The following is a 19642-nucleotide window of genomic DNA, read 5'->3' as shown; positions in this document are numbered from 1 at the left end:
GGTCCCAATGAGCACAGTGGACTCCATCATCCGCAAATTAAAGAAATTTGGAGACACCACAACTCTTAATAGAGCCGGATGGCCGTCTAAACTGAGCGATCGGGGGAGAAGGGCCCTAGTCAGGGAGGTGACCAAGAACCAGATGGTCGCTCTGTCAGAGCTACAGCATTCCTCTATTGAGAGAGGAGAACCTTCCAGAAGGACAACCATCTCTGCAGCAATCCACCAATCAGGCCTAAATGGTATAGTGGCCAGACAGAAGCCATTTCTTGGTAAAAAAAAATTGCCAAAATGCACCTGAAGGACTCTCAGACCATGAGAAACTAAATTCTCTGGTCTGATGAGACAACGATTGAACTCTGGGGTGAATGCCAGGCGTCATGTTTGGAGAAAATCAGGCACTGCTCATCACCAGGCCAATACCATCCCTACAGTGTAGCATGGTGGTGGCAGCATCATGCGGTGTGGATGGTTTTCACTGGCAGAAACTGGGAGACTGGTCAGGATCGAGGGAAACATGAATACAGCAATGTACAGAGACATCCTGGATGAAAACCAATTCTTCCCATCCAACCTGATGGAGCTTGAGAGGTGCTGAAAAGAGGAATAGGCGAAACTGCCCAAAGATAGGGGTGCTTGAGGCATCACATTCAAAAAGACCTGAGGCTGTAACTGCTGCCAAAAGTGCATCAATGAAGTATTGAGAAAAGGCTGTGAATATTTATGTACTTGTGATTGCTTAGTTGTTAATTTTTAATATATTTCAAAAAGCTCTAAAAAACAAAAAACGTTTTCATTTTGTCATTATGTGTGTAGAATGTTGAGGAAACAAATTAATTTATTCCATTTTGGAATAAGGGTGTCACATAAAATGTGGAAAAAGTGAAGCGCTGTAATTATTTGCCGGGTTCAGCATAAGTATCATTCCTGTCAGTAGGTATGTTCAAAGTTCACCAGAGGGCAGTAGCGTACAAACCCAATCAAGCCATCACATTTCTAGCAGACACACCCATGTCACTAGTTTACATCTTACACCTCAATGTCTTATTCATTCTCAGCCTTTATTACTTATTTGAACTAATCTTTATGCCGAGTATAATTATTATACCATTGACATCGTCAATGATTTATTCAAACTAAAGTGGCATGCACAAGTTAGAATTTATTTAGTTTTTTTTCTAATTTGCACAAAACTTGCATTCTCATGACGAATGTGTATGTGAACTTCAGGCTGCCCCCCCCCCCCCGACTTTTATTGAAGTATAACAATATATTGACTGAAAATGTATGCCAAATAATTAAAAGTAATGAATACTTTAGTCAAGGAAACAAGAAGGTCCAGTTTGGAACGTTCCTCCTAGTTTGATGACACACCTCCAAGTATTGTTTCAAATATAACCTTCAACTGTCTTGTGTTCTTTGAAGATACAATTGTAGCAAGGGGTCACCTACTCCCGCATATTTGGCATAAAACATACATAAAACAAAAGTGTTCAGAAATTTTTTTAAATTTTCTTCTGTGGCTTCTTTTTGCAATTTGTTTTAATTGGAGGAGCCCACAGCAGGACCTGCTGTTCGTTGAGAAGAGCGATAAATAAATGAATGTATATCTCTTTTGTTATCATGAAGCTACCATAGAAATGATGTATTGTTCATATATTTGTAAACTTACAAAATCAACAGAGGGTGAAATACTTATTCGCCCCACTAAAAATGCTGTGTAAATACAGAGTATATACAGAGTATTGGCATGTAGATATTAAGGAGTCCATCTTGGATTTTTTCAAACCTCTTCATTTGGGCAGCTATACCTGCAGTATGTAAGGGTTATGATTGATTTGCCAGAACAGGTTTTCTGTAAAACAGAGTCAACTTGTTTGATTTCAGCTCCTCACTCGCAGGTCTTTGTTGTCAACATCAAACAAATCCAGTATCAATGTACAAACGTGTGCTGTCGAAATCCATAACATTTCAGAAAAAGGTGATTTCAAAAACTAGACTGAGGTTTCCGACTGTAACCGCAGGACAAACTTGTGAGACTTTGGGTCGATGAACTCCTCTGACATTTGGATGAAGGGGATCTTCTTGACGCTCACCACCAGGCTGAAGTCCACACATCTGAGCAAGAAGACCGAACCGTTCTTCAGGCCACTGGTGACTGAGGCCTCGCTGACCAGGGTCCACTGACGGGCCATCCATTGGTCCCGACTGTATTGCAAGGTGGGTCCCGGCATGAGGTAGCTCTCCAGGAAGGCCTGCAAGCAGAATGGTTATAGTTATAATTCATTTCGAACATGCAATAAGTTACATAATTACATATTTCCAGTTTCTCATTACAACATGTCTGAAAAGGAGTAGAAACAAGTAGAGTTTATTTAATCCTACTCCTTTCCGTTTAATAGCAATTACTTACACATTTGTATGTTCACTTATACTGTGCTCAATTTGTAATATAGAAAAAATAATCAAATAATCAAAGTTCATATACATTTTTGATAAGGTTCAAGATTCAGGATTGTTCTTCCTTGTACTTTGTAAACACTTTGAGTTTGAACAGTTTCTTAAACTGGATCATATTAGTACATTGTTTGACTTATTTGCTTAAACCATTCCATAATTTAATACCACCTTCTGACATGCTAAAGGTCTTAAGTGTTGTGCGTGCATACAAATCTTTTAAGTAAAAATGTTTTATTTCAGGTTATATTTCTTCTCTTGTTGAGAATAATTGTTGTACATTAATGAGTAGCAGGTTATACGGTAGTTTGCTTTGTACAGATTTTTAGCTGTCTGCAAATGCACCAAATTCAATCAATCAATCAAAGTTTATTTATATAGCCCTTAATCACAAGTGTCTCAAAGCCACAACGACATCCTTGGCTCGAATCCCATATCAGGGCAAGAAAAAACTCAACCCAATGGGCACAATGAGAAACATCGGAGGGGACCGCAGATTATTACATTTCTTTATTTTTGTTTCAATAAATAAAGGTTTTGCATGTTCTCTATAACCAGCTTTAGGAATTATCTGACTTTTTTGGAACACGGTTAATGAATGTAGCATACTTTTGTAATAATTTCCCCATATTTCTCCACAATACCTTAGATATGGTAAGACTAGCGAGCAGTAGAGAATATGGAATTATTTTTTTGTCAAAGACATATTTTGCTTGATTCATTATTGAAATATTTTTTGACACTTTATGCTGTATGTTTAAATGTTTCCCCCAGTTCGTTTTATCATCTGTTATTACACCTAGAAATGTAATTTATTTGACCGTGTCAATGTCAAATCCGTCTATTTGTATTTGTGTTTGACTTTCTCTTCAACTGTTACCAAATAACATTATTGTAGTTTTACTGAGATTCAAAAATAGTCAGTTTTTGTCAAACCATCTCTTTAATTTGTTAATTTCTGCTGTTATTATTTGTATTAGCTTCTGTGTGTTTTCTCCTGAACAAAACACAGTCGTATCATCTGTAAATAATACTTTAATACTAATCTTTAAGTCCTTTGTAACTTTATAAATGTTTATAAACAGTTTTTGGTCCTAGTATTGATCCCTAGGATATGCCACAAGATATATTTAGTGCTGTAGATGTATATTTGTATTACTTCCTTTTGGTTAAGTACCAGATTTTTGGACTATAAGGCGTACTTAAAATCCTTTCATTTTCTTAAAAATCGACAGTGCGCCTTTAACCCAGTGCGCCTAATGTACGGAATAATTCTGGTTGTGCTTACCGATCTCGAAGCAATTTTATTTGGTACATTTTCTAATGATAAGTGTGACCAGTAGATGGTAGTCACACATAAGAGATATGTGTAGACTGCGATAAGACGGCAGTAAACAACACCAAAATTTTAAATGTTCCATTGAAAATAAAAAACATTACACACAGCGCTCAAAAATCTGTCAAAATGTTTTAGTATGACTTTGAAGCCGCACTGCTTGATGGATTGTCGGCGCATTACGGCTACCGTAGTCAGAGATACAAGTATTACTATGGTGTGTGTATAAAGACTGCAAAATGGCACCCATTAGCAGATATATTATCTGGCGTTTTGTTTTGCAATATTATGCAAAATCAACTTTTCTTACCTGCTGGTACCTGCTGATGTGTATTTGAGATCTGCATATGAAAATTTGCGAAGGTCCGCCACTGTAGACCATGCCGATGCCGTAGTCGATAAGCTTCTTATTTTTGACTATCTTCTTGTTATGGGACATTCACCCTCTGCTGTTGCTATTTCTAAAATAAAGTAGCGTAAAGTTCTAACTTATATCTCGCTATGGAAGCGCTAAAAACTACCAGTATAGTGGGTTTACATAATTTACCCACGGAACTTTAGTTATTAGAGAGTTCCGGTTGGACGTTTTTTCACGGGACACATTTCCGGCGTTGTTGCACTAGTGAGCCACGGATGAGGAGATGCTGCTCCGTTATAGATTTAAGTAAAGTCTGAATGTCATTAAAACAGTTAGCTCCATCTTTTGACACTTCTTCCACTCCCGTCCTTGCACGCGACACCGCTACAACAAAGATGACGGGGAGAAGACGCTGTTGAAGGTGAGCCACGTAAAAAGACCGCCCACCGCATCCTGAAGTGACTGTCAGAAAGCAACTTGAAGATGATCTGTAAAACATGATCTATGCAACATTTTGACCAAAGAACCACCATTACATGTTATGTAGACCACAAGGAAGTGTTTTCAATTTAGAAAATAATAATAATAAGATGACCCTTTTAATGCGCCTTATAATCTGGTGCATCTTGTGTATGAAAAAAACCTGACTTGACCCGCTCATCGGCGGTGTGCCCTATGGTCAATTAGGATATTATGATTAAATGTGTCAAATGCTTTTGTTAGATCCATAAACTCTGCAGCTGCACACCGTTTACCATCTGTTGCATTGGTAATCTCATCCGTTTTTTTTTTACATTGATGCCATCAATGTTAAAATGTTAGCTCTGTATCCATATTGGTTGTCCACAAGCGTGTCACTTTTATTTATAAATTTGTCCAATCTGTTTTTGTGAAAATTGTGGAAGTAAGGAAACAGGTCTACAGTTTGTAAAATGGTGTTTTGTCTCCAGTCTTAGAATTGGTACAACTTTTGCTATTTTTGTTTTTGTTTTCTTTGGGAATTTACCAGTTTAAAAGGATAGTTTGCTGATATACTTACTCTAAAGCAGGGGTGCTCATTACGTCGATCGCGAGCTACCGGTCGATCTCGGAGGGTGTGTCAGTCGATCACCAGCCAGGCATTAAAAAAATAGTCCTAAAAATGAGCGATCATAAATCTTCACTATGACGTCACTTTCGTCACTTGATTGACATTCACGGCACCCGAGGGTCTTCTGAGATGACGCTGGCTGCTGCCAGCTCATTAAAATTACCGACTGGAAGGCGAGAAACACTTTATTTCAACAGACTCTGGCGCCGTACCTGTCGTCAAAACTCCAAAGACCGACTGCACAGTTGCGCTAACAAAAAAAGAGTTTCAGAAAGCTGGCGCGCACAAGCTAGGAAGCTACGGAGTTTGCCGACAGTGTATTTCTTGTAAAGTGTATACAAAGGAATATGGAAGCTGGACAAATAAGATGCCAAAAACCAACCACTTTCATGTGGTATTGGACAGAAAGGAGGACTTTTTTTCTCCTCCATTCGAAAATGTGGACGTATCAGCACCACTGTCTGATTGCAATCAATGCAAGTCATCAGAATCAGGTAATACACCAACTTATATTCTTGTCTTCATGAAAGAAAGGAATCTATATGTGTTAAACATGCTTGTATTATCTTTAAACACCTTTAACTTATTAACAATATTAACTATATGTGTTAAACATGCTTATATTATCTTTAAACACCTTTAACTTGTTAACAATATTAACTATATGTGTTAAACATGCTTGTATTATCTTTAAACACCTTTAACTTGTTAACAATATTAACTATATGTGTTAAACATGCTTGTATTATCTTTAAACACCTTTAAGTTGTTAACAATATTAACTATATGTATTAAACATTCTTGTATTATCATTAAACACCTTTAATTTATTAACAATATTAACTATGTGTTAAACATGCTTGTATTATCATTAAACACCTTTAACTTGTTAACAATATTAACTATATGTGTTAAACATGCTTGCATTATCTTTAAACACCTTTAACTTGTTAACAATATTAACTATATGTATTAAACATACTTGTATTATCATTAAACACCTTTAATTTTTTAACAATATTAACTATATGTGTTAAACATGCTTGTATTATCATTAAACACCTTTAACTTGTTAACAAAAACATATATTTCATAAATAAGTAAATATAAATTATATATATGAATGAGGTAGATCCCCACGACTTGATCAATTGAAAAGTAGCTCGCCTGCAGAAAAAGTGTGAGCACCCCTGCTCTAAAGCATTGACGCACAAGAAGTTCTCACACACTTTTTTCTACATGAAATCTTGACGAGTGTGAGAAGGTTACCTTGGGTGACATGTTGTTGTTGATGCAGAAGGCCAGGTGCTGTTGGATGCTATCCATGCTGTGGCAGTGTTGCTGCTTGGTGGTCCTCAAGTACTTCTGAAGGGCCCTTGCCATGGACGGGAAGATGGCTTGTGCTGCCTCTCGCGTGTCCATCACGTCTCCTGGGGCTTTCTTCTGCTCCTCCTCCTGCATGTGCTTGATATGAGTGAAGGCCTCTTCTACTGCCACAACCAGCCTGGAGACAAATATGGAAGTAAGACAACTTCTATTCTTAAGAAAAAACATTCTACACAATTTGACTGTTAAAACTTCTCCATTGAGCCAGAAGAACATGTATGATGTCATTGATGTTGGCCCAAAGAGAGGGTCTCAGGGTCTCCTGTTCATCCCAGAGTTTGTTGGGCTTAAGGCGATTGCTGTCCGGTTCTTTAACCCCACATTCAAGCAAACATGTCCTCATGTAACTAGGCCTAGGCGGATGATACATTTTGCTGGACTACATTTTGTCCCACAAATTATTGTCGATAAATATTATTATTTTTAGCATTAATTTGAGACTAAAAAAAGCACTAAGGTAATCATAATAATAACAATAATGAAGAACTGGATGCACTTTTCACAAATGACCGGCTGGGGTAAGCACAGGTTTTGAGGGCTTCCCTCAAATGCGTATGATCTTTGTCTTTGGCCTGTGGGCTGGTTGGAACATTATCAGCTGTGTGTTGTAGGTTTCTGATAACACCCAGTTTGTGTTCCAGTGGGTGGTGTGAGTCAAAAAGTAGGTATTGATCGTTATGAGTGGGTTTTCGGTAAACCCTGACATGGAGGCCCCTGTTTTCTCCAATGTGGACATCACAGTCCAAAAAAGGCAACTTTTTTTTTTCTTTTCCATGTCCTCCATGTAAAGGTTTGCTACTATTGGGGATACAGGTGATCCCATGGCACAAACATGTTTTTGTCGGTAAAACGTTCCCATGAACTGAAAGTATGTAGTGCTAAGGCAAAGTTCCAGCAAAAGGCAAATCTGTTCTGGGTTTAGTGTGGATCTATCATGTAAGGTGTGATCACCTAGCAGACGTTGCTCCACACTCACAAAAAACAATCTAGTGTATGCTATCCAGCGTAATGACGAATGCACTGATTCATATGTTGGGAAACAAAACAACCACTAAGCCGACACATGGCACAGCATAGACGGAAAAACTCTTCAGGCCAAGGCTGTCTACCTGCACCTCAGGGAAAAACAGCACTCCTTTGAGAACAAAAATGTACAAATTCTGGACAGGGAGGACGGATGGTACGAAAGAGGAGTGAGGGAAACCATCTATGTCAAGGTTGAAAAACCATCCCTGAACAGAGGAGGTGGTCTGCGACACCAACTGTCTCCCACTTACAACACTGTCCTTTCAACCATTCCTAAAAGACTCTGCAATTTAGCCTCCAACAAATAACAGGGGTTCGAAACATTCTGGTCACATTTGTTTACAACTAAATGGAATGCTAATGTGGGGGATTCCGACTGTTTTGGACTGGTAGTAGTCGATCCACAGCGATCGTTCTGCCACACAATACCTCAATGCTTACGAGGGGAAATTACACTTCAACAACTGTCGCTATCTTTGACAAAGAGGATTGCTCGTTTGCATCAAAACAGTTGTTTTTCTCACTACGATAGGGCAAAACCATCCTTGCCCAGGCACACCCTCCTGGTTTTTGGAGTATAAATATTTGGAGTTTTGGCACCAGTCGCTAGGCTAGATCTGACCAATCTAAGTCTATGAACACGAACTGATTAAGCCTACTCGGATGAGAGGCGAAACGTCTTGTAAGACAAACCAAACAGTCCAGTTGCGATTGATTGAATACCCTGAGATTACAATGACCTGGATGAATGAAAACATTCATAGACATGAAGTACAAGTACAGTTCTGACTAATTGTCATACATAGTGTTTCTACACTTTTGGATTCTTCATTCATCACTTCAGGCAGCATTTATAAGTTATACAACTTAACTAAAAGTATTTATAATTATTAAACCGTCTCTTGTGTGATGTCTGTAGGAGTGTTTTAATGCATATTTGTATGTGCCATCGTAATGTACTGAAACTAGGGTTGTCAGCATTAGGTAATATGTTATTACGTTTACGAATGTCTGTGTTAGTATTATTAACTTACAACGGCATTCTTTTTGTATTGTTTTAGTTTCACAAATTCCTCAGTAAATTTTCCAAAACGTCACTGTGGAGTTATTGATTCTGTTTAGCTGCTTTGACAGTTAGCTCCTGCAACGAGTGGGTCCATGACGATTACTTCCGTTTTGTTCGATCAGTGGTTTTACTGTCGTGTACAGGCACCATTTGGAAACAATTAAGATATGTAAATAAACATTTACAAAGTCTTTCTGTGTAAATATCTCATTTAACAATGTGTATACCTGCGGCTCATAGTCCAGTGCGGCTATTATATGGAAAAATATTTTTGTCTTTTAAAATTTAGTGGGTGCTGCTTATTTCCCGATGCGCTTTATACTGGTCCGGAAAATACGGTAACCCTTTCAAACGCAATAAACCTTTATTTCTCATTAAAATAATATTTTTACCATTGAAATTGGAAGGTTAAGACATTTTAATTATCCTAAAAAGATAAACAAACAGCCCTGCGATGAGGTGGCGACTTGTCCAGGATGTACCCCGCCTACCGCCCGAATGCAACTGAGATAGGTTCCAGCACCCCCCACGACCCCGAAAGGGACAAGCGGTAGAAAATGGATGGATGGATAGGTAAAAAAACATTAAGATACAATTGATTCTCAATCTCTCTTAGTAAAAACCACACTTAAATAAATACAGTAGTACCTCGATTTACGAGCACATTGTGTTTGCCTCCTGTGGACAAATAAAGTTTATAGAATTTTTAAATTGTAATTATTTTTTTTCTTCCAACAACCGAGCTTGCAACTCAGAACACTCGTATCTCAAAGCAGTCCCACCCATTGAAATTAATTTAAATTAGTTTAATATGTGCTTAGCCCTCCAAAACACCACTATTTATACATATAGTAACCCTTTTGAAAAAACAAACTTTAAGATAAGAAATATTGTTCGAAAAACATTACAATAGCATGTACTACAAACAACTACAGTATTCTTATTAATTAATGCACTGTACTAATATTGTTTAGCATTTACCTTGGAGAGCAGACTTTTGTAGGAGTCTCCTTTGAGCTGATTCTTCGTCGTGTAACAATAGGAACTAGGATATTGTTGTTTATGTTGCACATGGACATATTTGAGTGAGGCACTGGAGTCGTAAGAGTTGACAACAAGTTATGTTTGTGTACAAAAGGTAATGCTTGACCGTGTTAGGAGAAAAATGTCTAATGCGGCATTGACAGCTTTTACACATTTTAATGGCTAAATGTCCACAGTTTGGACGTTTAGAGGCTGGCTCCCGTTTCCTGTGATGCGAAATGACTTGCCGATATGACTGTTAATCAGGAGAACATGTTTTAATGGTCTCGGTGGTCCGCTTTTCTCCTTCACACTAACTTTATCAGTTTCGGTTGTTGGAGGGCAGGATTGTGTTGATCTCTGGCTGTGTGTAAATATTACTTCAACTGGCAGCAGTGAGGTTTATAACTTAAATTATGCGCACAACTTAAAACATAACAAAAAGCAGAGGAATAGCTTGTATCTCAAATTACTCGTATGTTGAAGTACTACTGTATTGAACATCTTTAAAAAAATGCAACTTTTTTACCCAGTTGCAAAAACTGGGTCAAGTGGTTTGTTGTGTTGCCATCACTTTCCAACAAATTCAGCATACTGGCTCATGCGTCCCTGCTGATGGATTAATGCTGCTCATTCATGTTGAAGCCCAAATTTTCCCACACAGAAAAATTTGGCTTTGCACTCATCTTTTTTGCTTCTAATTTTTGTTACCTTGCGGTGCTTCTCACTCACGAGTTGCGACCAGTGAGGCTCTCTGTGTGTGCATTCCATGTGTGTAAGCTAGCAGTCCCAGCTTTGCTTTTTATATTGCTATATTTAGTCTATTTTATACCTGCATTGTCCTTTCCATCCTTACACTTTCCATCATTTGTTACTGAGCTACTGTGTGGAACAATTTCCCTTGTAGATCATTAAAGTTTGTCTAAGTCTAAGTCTAAGTATTTCCGAGATAAGGATTGTGGACGACAAACAAGTTCCTTCTGTTTATTTATATTCTGAGAGCGATGCACAGAGCGAACCCTCTTGCACCCTGTTTGAAAGCAGGAGACGAAGAAAAACAAAACCACACGAACATGGCAATTTATCGATGCCAGTAAAGTTTTTGAGCTCATTTGTAATTATTGTCCGATTAATTGATTGGAATGGAAGCTTCCCAAACTAAGCCATGATCAAATACAGTACAGATAGCCCGGCCCCCGGCCAAATTCCTTTAACAAAAACTAAAAGTCCTACAGTTATTAAACCCATTTAAATTGCAGTTTTCCACAGGAAGAAACAATTCCAAGTATACAGTATCTACAAAGCATGCTGACTAAAAGCATCACAGCTTTACAAAGCATTTTCCTGCAATAATAAGTTGAGTTAATTGACTGTGCGACAGCACCCTCTGTTGCATCACTCACCTGGCTTTACGTTTGCGCACACGTCTTTCTTGCTCCGCCTCTTCATAGTAGAGCTCGTTGTGGCTAGAGTCCCGGCGGCGCGCGGCAGCAGCGATCATGGCTCTGGACTGGGAGTGGGCCAGTCCTGCTGCTGCATTATTGTCTGGGCCTGTGACGGCACACGCAAAGACCAATACAACAGGTGTTGATAAGGGAATAATTATTGTGTGACGACATCTTCAAAGTAGGTGAAATCACTTCATATATTCATGTTCACACTTTGACCTTTTTCATCTGGATGTACTGCATCAAGTTTTCAAATATTCTGATCTCCACAAACTCCAACTACAAAAGTGAATTCTGTGGATCGTTGAATCTGCAGGAGAACCTGACTGATGCAAAAACTGGTTAGAAGATGACAGAACGGCTTCATTATTCATGCAGGGCACAGAAAGGGCATGGTAGGAATAATTCATGCAGAGAAAAGCAGGGATATTTTATGCTAAATCCTACTTAAAAAAACTACAGCTAGTAGGAAGCAGTTCAACTTCAAGCCCTGTTATCTGCAGCTGAGGGAACAACATCAAACTACCTCAATTCATTCCAGCACATCATCATTATGAGTCTAATGACTTAATGATGAGAGCAAAGAAGCAGCCAGACAAAGAGAGGGAATAAAAATGAGAAACAACATTCCCTGCTAAACATGTATACAATCGAGTGCAAGTGAGTCAACTTAGTGTACTTGATTGGTGCTTCAGTACACGTGAAGACGAGTGATAATTCAGCAGCAGCTTGGTGTTACATTGGCATAGTTGACCTTTGATATTTAACATGAACTTGTGGCATGCTGAGAGTGTAGGGGACTGTTTGGGGGGCTGTGACACCAAATAACAAAACTTTTACCACAGGGGTGTTCTAAGTACAGTACAGACCGGAGAGCATTCTGCAAGGCAAAACGGTCGGTGAGTATTGGCAAAGCACGGAGACATTTTGCAGCCGTTACGTTTCTCGTGGAAATCCAGGGTTACTTGTCTGCACTCTTGCACTTTAATAAAAAGAAACCTTGTAAACTTTTTTTTGTTTATGTTTTATTTTATCTTTTATCTACACATATTAGTGCGCAATATGTAGTATTTATTTAAAAAAAAAGTTTTTCTCTACGTTTGAACTCTGTTACTGTATTTGAAAACCTGCACTGCAACAATGTCATTTCCCCATTGTGGGATGAATAAAAAGCTATCCTATCCTATTATATATTACAGTATTTACTCGATTATTGCAAGGGTTACACACAACACGCACGCACACACGCAAACACACACACACACACACACACACACACACACACACACACACACACACACACACACACACACACACACACACACATGCTATGCTCTTAAAACACTTTATACACGCTAAACCTTGAGTAATTTTAACATGTAAACTCAAATGGGTAACAAAATCTCAGTGTACTTTAAACTGGTACTTTGAGACCGTGAAGTGGCGAGGGAACACTGTATAACAATTTTTTTATTTGAGAATTTAATTTATACAATAATTACCTTACAGCAAGGGTCTCAACCTCGTGGCCCACGGGCAAATTGCGGCCCCCGAGACAATATGTTGCGGCCCGTACCCTAAAATGAAAGTATAATAATAGTGCAGCCTGCAAGTTTAAATGAATGGCACTTTACAGTGTTGTGTGCGGAGCTGAACGAACCCACCAATCATGGTGGCGCATATGGCTCTTAGTGGCGGACATCGACTGGGCTTGATGCATGCAGGGAAACATTTCTCAAAGAGGAAAAGTTAAAGCAGTCTTGCTATGGAGTTTTCTTCTGTGCCTGGCAGGCTGCCTCGTTTCTATTGAGTACACGCAAACATTCGTACCAGCGTTCACAACACTTCCACAAAAAAACGTATTCCGCTGTGTACATACATCTACTGATGCTTAGTCTGGACACATCCTCAGTGACCTCTTGGATTCACCGGGCGTTTCGGGTCTCTCAACTGGTCATACAACCTCCTCCAAGCGACCCAACCGTTGGTGATCAAATCCCCTGGCTTATGTCCAGACGGCTAGCTAGCTACCATGACTCCAAGGATCTCCTCTTTTGAGCTACAACCATCTCGAGGCCCTTTTCGCCGCTTCGGTGGTACTGCGGATGGCTCTCCTCTTTCTCTCTCTATCGATTCCCAAACTGCTGAAGGCTCTGACCAAGGAACGGGCTGCAAATCCTCTGCATCCAACCTCCACAGGGAAATACCTTGCTCTCCAACCAGCCTGCTGACAGTCGCTGACCAGTCCTGCATACTTGGAGAGCTTCCTCTCGAAGGCTTCTTCCAGGCGATCTTCCCACGGGACTGTCAGCTCCAGCACCACAGCTTGTTTGGTGGACTCAGACACAAGGACAATGTCGGGTCACAGGGTGGTGACTGCGATATGGCTGGGGAACTTCAGCTGGTTTTCAAGGTCCACCAACAACTGCCAGTCTTTTGCAGACGTCAGGATGCCTGCTGATGTTCTAGCAGGAGTTGGCGTGTCCCCAGCTCTGACAAAGGCGATGGTTTTCTTGGAGGGGTGGAACTGTTTTGCCCATGACAGTCCTGTGCAAATGGCTTCAGCGATGGTCTTCAGGACTTGGTCATGCCTCCACCTGTACTTTCCATCTCCAAGTGCCTTTGTACAGCAACTGAGGATGTGTTCCAGGGTTCCTTGCTTGGAGCACAGTGGGCATGCTGGTGTCTCTGCTATGCCCCATGTGTGCAGGTTTGAAGGGCTTGGGAGCACATCATACACTACCCAGCAGGACATTTTACGTATATGTCTTGGATTACTGTGGTGGATCCAGAAAAGCGCCAAGGACAAGAGCGGTGAGTCTTTTATTGTCCAAACTGTCAATGATTTAAAAAACAAAAACTACGGTGCCACTAGAACAAAAAGGCACAGGGAGAAAAGGCATAGGCACAAATCATAAAACACGATGAGCAGGCAAACAGGCATGCTGCTGGGACGGGCAGGAAGACGCAGGACGAGATTGTTTTTTACCAAGCCGGGGACGGGAAGCATAGCGTGTGGCATGCAGCATCAAACCATTTTTTTTAACAAAGCTTTTCTTGGGCAGCACGGTGGAAGAGGGGTTAGTGCATCTGCCTCACAATACGAAGGTCCTGAGTAGTCTTGGGTTCAATCCCGGGCTCAGGATCTTTCTGTGTGGAGTTTGCATGTTCTCCCCGTGACTGCGTGGGTTCCCTCCGGGTACTCCGGCTTCCTCCCACCTCCAAAAACATGCACCTGGGGATAGGTTGATTGGCAACACTAAATTGGCCCTAGTGTGTGAATGTGAGTGTGAATGTTGTCTGTCTATCTGTGTTGGCCCTGCGATGAGGTGGCGACTTGTCCAGGGTGTACCCCGCCTTCCGCCCGATTGTAGCTGAGATAGGCTCCAGCGCCCCCCGCGACCCCAAAGGGAATAAGCGGTAGGAAATGGATGGATGGATGAAAGCTTTTCTTGTGGAATACCTGATGCGGCGAGACTCTGCCTCTCGCGGACCCCAGGTAAATTGAGTTTGAGACCCCCGCTTTACAGCATTTTGCACTTTTTTAATATTTCATTTTAAAAATCTTTAAAGCTGTTGCCACAAAAGCTAAGCAGCAGGTTTATGTTTTAAAGGCATTTTGTTCTCTTACTGTGCCAAAATTAATTCACTTCAAAATCAAGGAACGTATCAAACCATGAATATGATGTACTGTTACACCCTAATAATTTGCTTTGTGAGCTATAACACAAAGTTAAGATGTTTTGTTTAGATATTTTCACATATGTTGACCTACATGGGATTGCTTTTAGTATTATCTCTAATGTACACAATGTATCAAAGCGACCTCCAGGGGCGTCACTAGCGTTTAAGGACAGGGGGGGCTTAGCCCCCAGGAGAGCGAACGTAGCGCACGAGCACAAAACTTCACAAACGGCTAACAAAGACTTAAAAATGATTCATTGTTATTATTATTATTTAAAAAATGCACGGGACGAAATGAAATGCTCCCCCGGACGATGGCTTTTAACCATTTTTTCTCTTTTTCTTTTTATGTATTTATTCATTTTACATTTTATATTAAATGTCTTGGTTATTCCTCCCTCTGAAAATCGTATGATATGTTTAACAAGCCATCCTATAATAATACAACAGCTATTAATGTAACAATACAATAAAACAAATCTATTTAATTATGTTTTTTTCATTATTTTAACATTAGGCTAATGTACATTACTTTATATAGATTCTACAAGAGTGATGTGGGCGTTTTCTATATGAACAAGTCCAAGGACCGCAGGCAAGGTCGCAGAGAAAATGCGGACTGGATTTTGAGTGATGTGGGCATTTTCTATATGAACAAGTGGAATGGATTGGATACCAACACACTAAAGGGGCTCTCTACCTTAAAGTACCAATGATTGTCACACACACACTAGAAGTGGTGAAATTTGTCCTCTGCATTTGACCCATCCCTTGTTCACCCCCTGGGAGGTGAGGGGAGCAGTGGGCAGCAGCGGTGCCGCGCCGGGGAATCATTTTTGGTGATTTACGCTATGAAGTGAGGGGAAACTGAGCGAATAATGACAGTTTATATGATTATTTATTTAAACTCATATTATATACTTTATAATGAATATGTTGGCATGTATTTGTAAAAAAAAAAATTATATATAACACCAAATTATTTAGGGGGGCTTAAGAATATTTTAGGGGGGCTTGAGCCCCCCTAAAATAGGCCTAACAACGCCAATGGCGACCTCATTATTCTTATTTTTTATGTATCTTATTTTATGTATGTAAGTTTGAACCCCCCTGTTTTAAATGGTAGATATGAATGTGAATCTGAGTGAGAGAAAAAAGGTGAGCATTGAATCAACTTACTATTTAAAATATAAACAGTGAGTTTAGCTTTAACGACTTCAGGAGATAGCATGAGAAAAGAAGACATTTTAGTCATTAGTATTAGTAATAATACATTTAGTATTATTACACAACAACACACACCTTCAGAGGGGGCTGGAGGAATGTCTCCATCCACGTTGTACACCTTGAGGCCAGTCAGGTGTCTGGCAGCACGTGACTTTGAGGCCGAAAGTAAAGCTGGGTTATGGATTGGGAAATCACAGTAGTAGTGCTCCAAGATAGCCAACGCTGCTCGCTGGATGCTGGACACAAAAGGAACATTCCATTAGCTTCAAACAACCACCGTACGACAAGTTTTAGTGTAAGTGAAACTTATAGCGAAATAAACACTACAGTCACTCACACTGTACATACTATACATAGAAAACATGACATACTGTACATATACAATGCAGTGATAATCGATTCATTTAGGCAGTAATAAAAAAAGATCAGTCCTAAATTTCCCCCATGATGGTTGCAGCGTTTGAGCAGCTTAAAACAAGAGTGCAACAAATGTTGATTTCTACACTTTCTGTACATACGGTGGTACTGTAACTCAATTTACGTACACTACAACATATGAGTAATTCAAGATACAAACTGTCTCTCGGCTTTTGTTATGCTTTAAGTTGCCAGCGTAATTTGAGTTACGATGCTTTTCGCTGCCTGTTGAAGTGATATTTGTCCACAGCCCACAGTCAGAAATTGACACAATCCTGTCCTTTGTTGACCAGAACTCAGAAAGTTAGAGCAAATGAGAAGAAGCGCATGACCAAACCAGAAAAACAAACTATTAAAAACATGTCCCACCGGTTTAGCAGCCAACCCTGCAGCACTGGAGTCCGCATCCCACAAGCCAGTGTCCACGGCATGCAGCCACTAACGTCTAAAGGACGGACCTTTATCCATAAAAATATGAAGAAGCTGCCGATGCTGTCAACTTGGACCTCTCTGGTCTGTCACTCAAAGACATGCATGTGCAAAATTAACAACTATTTCCTAGTTCCTCTTGTTACATGACGAGGAAACAGCCCGTAGGAGACACCTATAAAAATCTGCTCATGATAAACGCTGAAAAATACTGCTATTTTATTTCATAAAACTATTGTAGTGGTGTCATTGTACTACGATTGTAGTAGTTTGTACCACATACTATTGCAATATTTTTCAAAACAATATTTTGTATCTAGATGTTAGTTTTTCTTTTTAAAAGGCATGTTACATGTTAAAATTGTGGTGTTTTGGGAGGGCCAAGCACGGTTTACATTCATTTCAATTTAGTTCAATGAGTGGGGCTGATTTGAGCTACAGTATGAGTGTTGTGTGTTACAAGCTCTGTCGTGTAACACAATGTTGCTCGTAAGTTGAGGTACCACTGTATTACCATGTCTAATTTTACTTTTCTTTTCTTTGATGCACTGCCATAACAGTTTGCCTTTTGCTTAGAAGACATCATAAAAGGAAACAAGTTTACAAAAAAAAACCAAAAGTGACATTGCTCTTCATCTGTATAGTTTATGGGGATGCGTCGTAACAACTAAACGTCCTAACATGAGGACCGCCTGTATATTAATTATCATTTTCATGTATATATTCATTTCACACCATATTCATTGCACTTCTACATTTTTATACATTTGCACATTGTTTTTCTAGCATGCACACATCGCACTGTATGGAATGGCCTCAATCTCGTTACCTTGCGTAATGACAATAAAGCTGATTCTGATTCTGATTTTCGTCGTAGATCGTCAAGCAGGACATGTTTTAACATGTTAAAAACAACTTAACCCATGATAACCCAGACACATTAAAATATATATACAGTTTTATGTATTCTTTGAAACAGTGGGATTTATTGAGTGTCTAATTAAAGGAGCCATATATAATAATTTCATGTCAAGTCATCGTTAAATGGCCCTGATATGTCAAAAGGCATTAATAAATTATGTTCTTTTCGAATACCTCTATAACTGATAACAGTAGTTCAGCCGTGGTATGTTCATTTCAAAATTAGATTTACAGCCCTGAAATCTTGTCATTGTTTGTTATTTCGATGTCCCGCGCTCTACTGTTTGACCAATTAGAAAGTCAGTGAGTGTGTCACATCCAGGTTGCCAGTTACGCACCACCATCTTCGTCTAGCTACTGCCACTGGTAAAATTACTAAACATGTCAGACCTTTGTAAATCTAAAAGGCTTTGTTACGATTCTCAACTTATTCATGACAAAGCCAGGAACAAAACAAAAGATTTGTATCGGGGATGCCTTTAAAAGATGGAGACGATTGAAGGCGGAGAAGATTTTTTCATCTGACGCTAAACTTGCTAATTTTCTCCTTGATAGGTAAGTCAGGCATTCACGTTTTTGTATTACTTTTAATAAATGGACCTTTCGTATGTAAAACACAGTCTATGATCTTGTCTAACAAAGCTAGTAAGTTTGTGCAACGAATGCTTAACATGCTAGCGCGGTCAATGACACATCGACATATAGGCTAACGGGGGAAATATATACCCGTTAGCCTGTATGTCGATGTGTCATCGAACTGACAGGGCAAAATATATTTTCGACAAATAAAACATACGTGGATATGGGTAGTGTCAGTGCCTATTTTGTTCTCCTTATGCTGATACGCTGAGGAAATAGGTTTCAACATTAGCACTTAGCAACAAGGCAATGTGAAACGTATGGAAACAGCCAAATCACATGATAAAAGAATTCCTCATTCGTGTTTGCATATTGTGGACTACATGTACCAAGTTATATGGCAATCTGAAACGTTTGAAACAGTAGCCTATAGACATACCTTGGTAAAATATCTCCTCTTTAGTTTTAGGCGTACATTAGGCTGCTAAGCATGCTCTACTTATTTTCACCATACACATTGAAAGCGTTGGTTGTAGTTTGTTTTAGCCTTTGTTTTCTGATAGAACTGACAATAACCCTAAGATTGCCATTTGTTGTGATATTGTACGCAGGCATGACGTACGTCTTCCTGGAAATAGCCTAATTTCTGTGTAAAATGTGTTAATTAGAGATTTGTTTTTGACAAAATGCTTGTCTATTCAGCTACTATGGTCCCAGCACCTCAACCCCGAGTAAGAGGCAGTGGAAGTTTGAAGATCCTTGGAGTAGCCCAGTCGATCGAGCTGGATTCGGCTGCGTATCTGGTAACCTCAGTGAGGGAGAGAATTTTGACCGTGATTGCAGTACCGTTTCTGGCCATATTTTTACTTTAAAGCACAGGGCTGAAATATATTTTCCTTGCTTTTTGTCTATTAATGAATTGAAGAAATATAGTAAGAAGAGTTGAATTGTAATATTTGAGAACCTATTTAAGTATTACAATTGTTAAATTGGTTAAATATTAGATTTTGATGGTAAAAAAATTAGCTTTTGGAATCAGCTCGTTTATCTGAAATACTGATGCATCTGAGTGAATCCTGGGGAGTCACATGACAATAACTCCTAAATGATTTCTATACGTCACTTAAGACCTTCATAAGTTCAAGCACAAAACTGTACAGAACCCTTTTAAAGTTTTCTAGTGGGTTCTTATGGG

At 39.4% G+C, this 19642-nt stretch overlaps 1 protein-coding gene across 2 annotated transcripts in view; it reads right to left on the bottom strand.

The window, feature by feature from the left end:
• Nucleotides 1–1245: 1245 nt before the first annotated feature.
• Nucleotides 1246–19642, bottom strand: part of vangl1 (VANGL planar cell polarity protein 1) — a 104566-nt gene continuing 86169 nt past the window's right edge. For both annotated transcript variants that reach the window (XM_061978635.1, XM_061978644.1), the window contains 4 exons: nt 16177–16337; nt 11146–11293; nt 6511–6745; nt 1246–2255 (listed from right to left, as the gene is read on the bottom strand). In XM_061978635.1, coding sequence (XP_061834619.1) covers nt 1995–2255; nt 6511–6745; nt 11146–11293; nt 16177–16337 — 805 coding nt within the window. In that variant the 3' untranslated portion in view covers nt 1246–1994. The remainder of the gene's footprint in view (nt 2256–6510; nt 6746–11145; nt 11294–16176; nt 16338–19642) is intronic.

Source organism: Nerophis lumbriciformis, linkage group LG01, assembly GCF_033978685.3.
Source record: "Nerophis lumbriciformis linkage group LG01, RoL_Nlum_v2.1, whole genome shotgun sequence".
In the NCBI taxonomy this organism is placed as follows: Eukaryota; Metazoa; Chordata; class Actinopteri; order Syngnathiformes; family Syngnathidae; genus Nerophis; species Nerophis lumbriciformis.
This window is presented reverse-complemented; position numbering and strand designations above follow the sequence as displayed.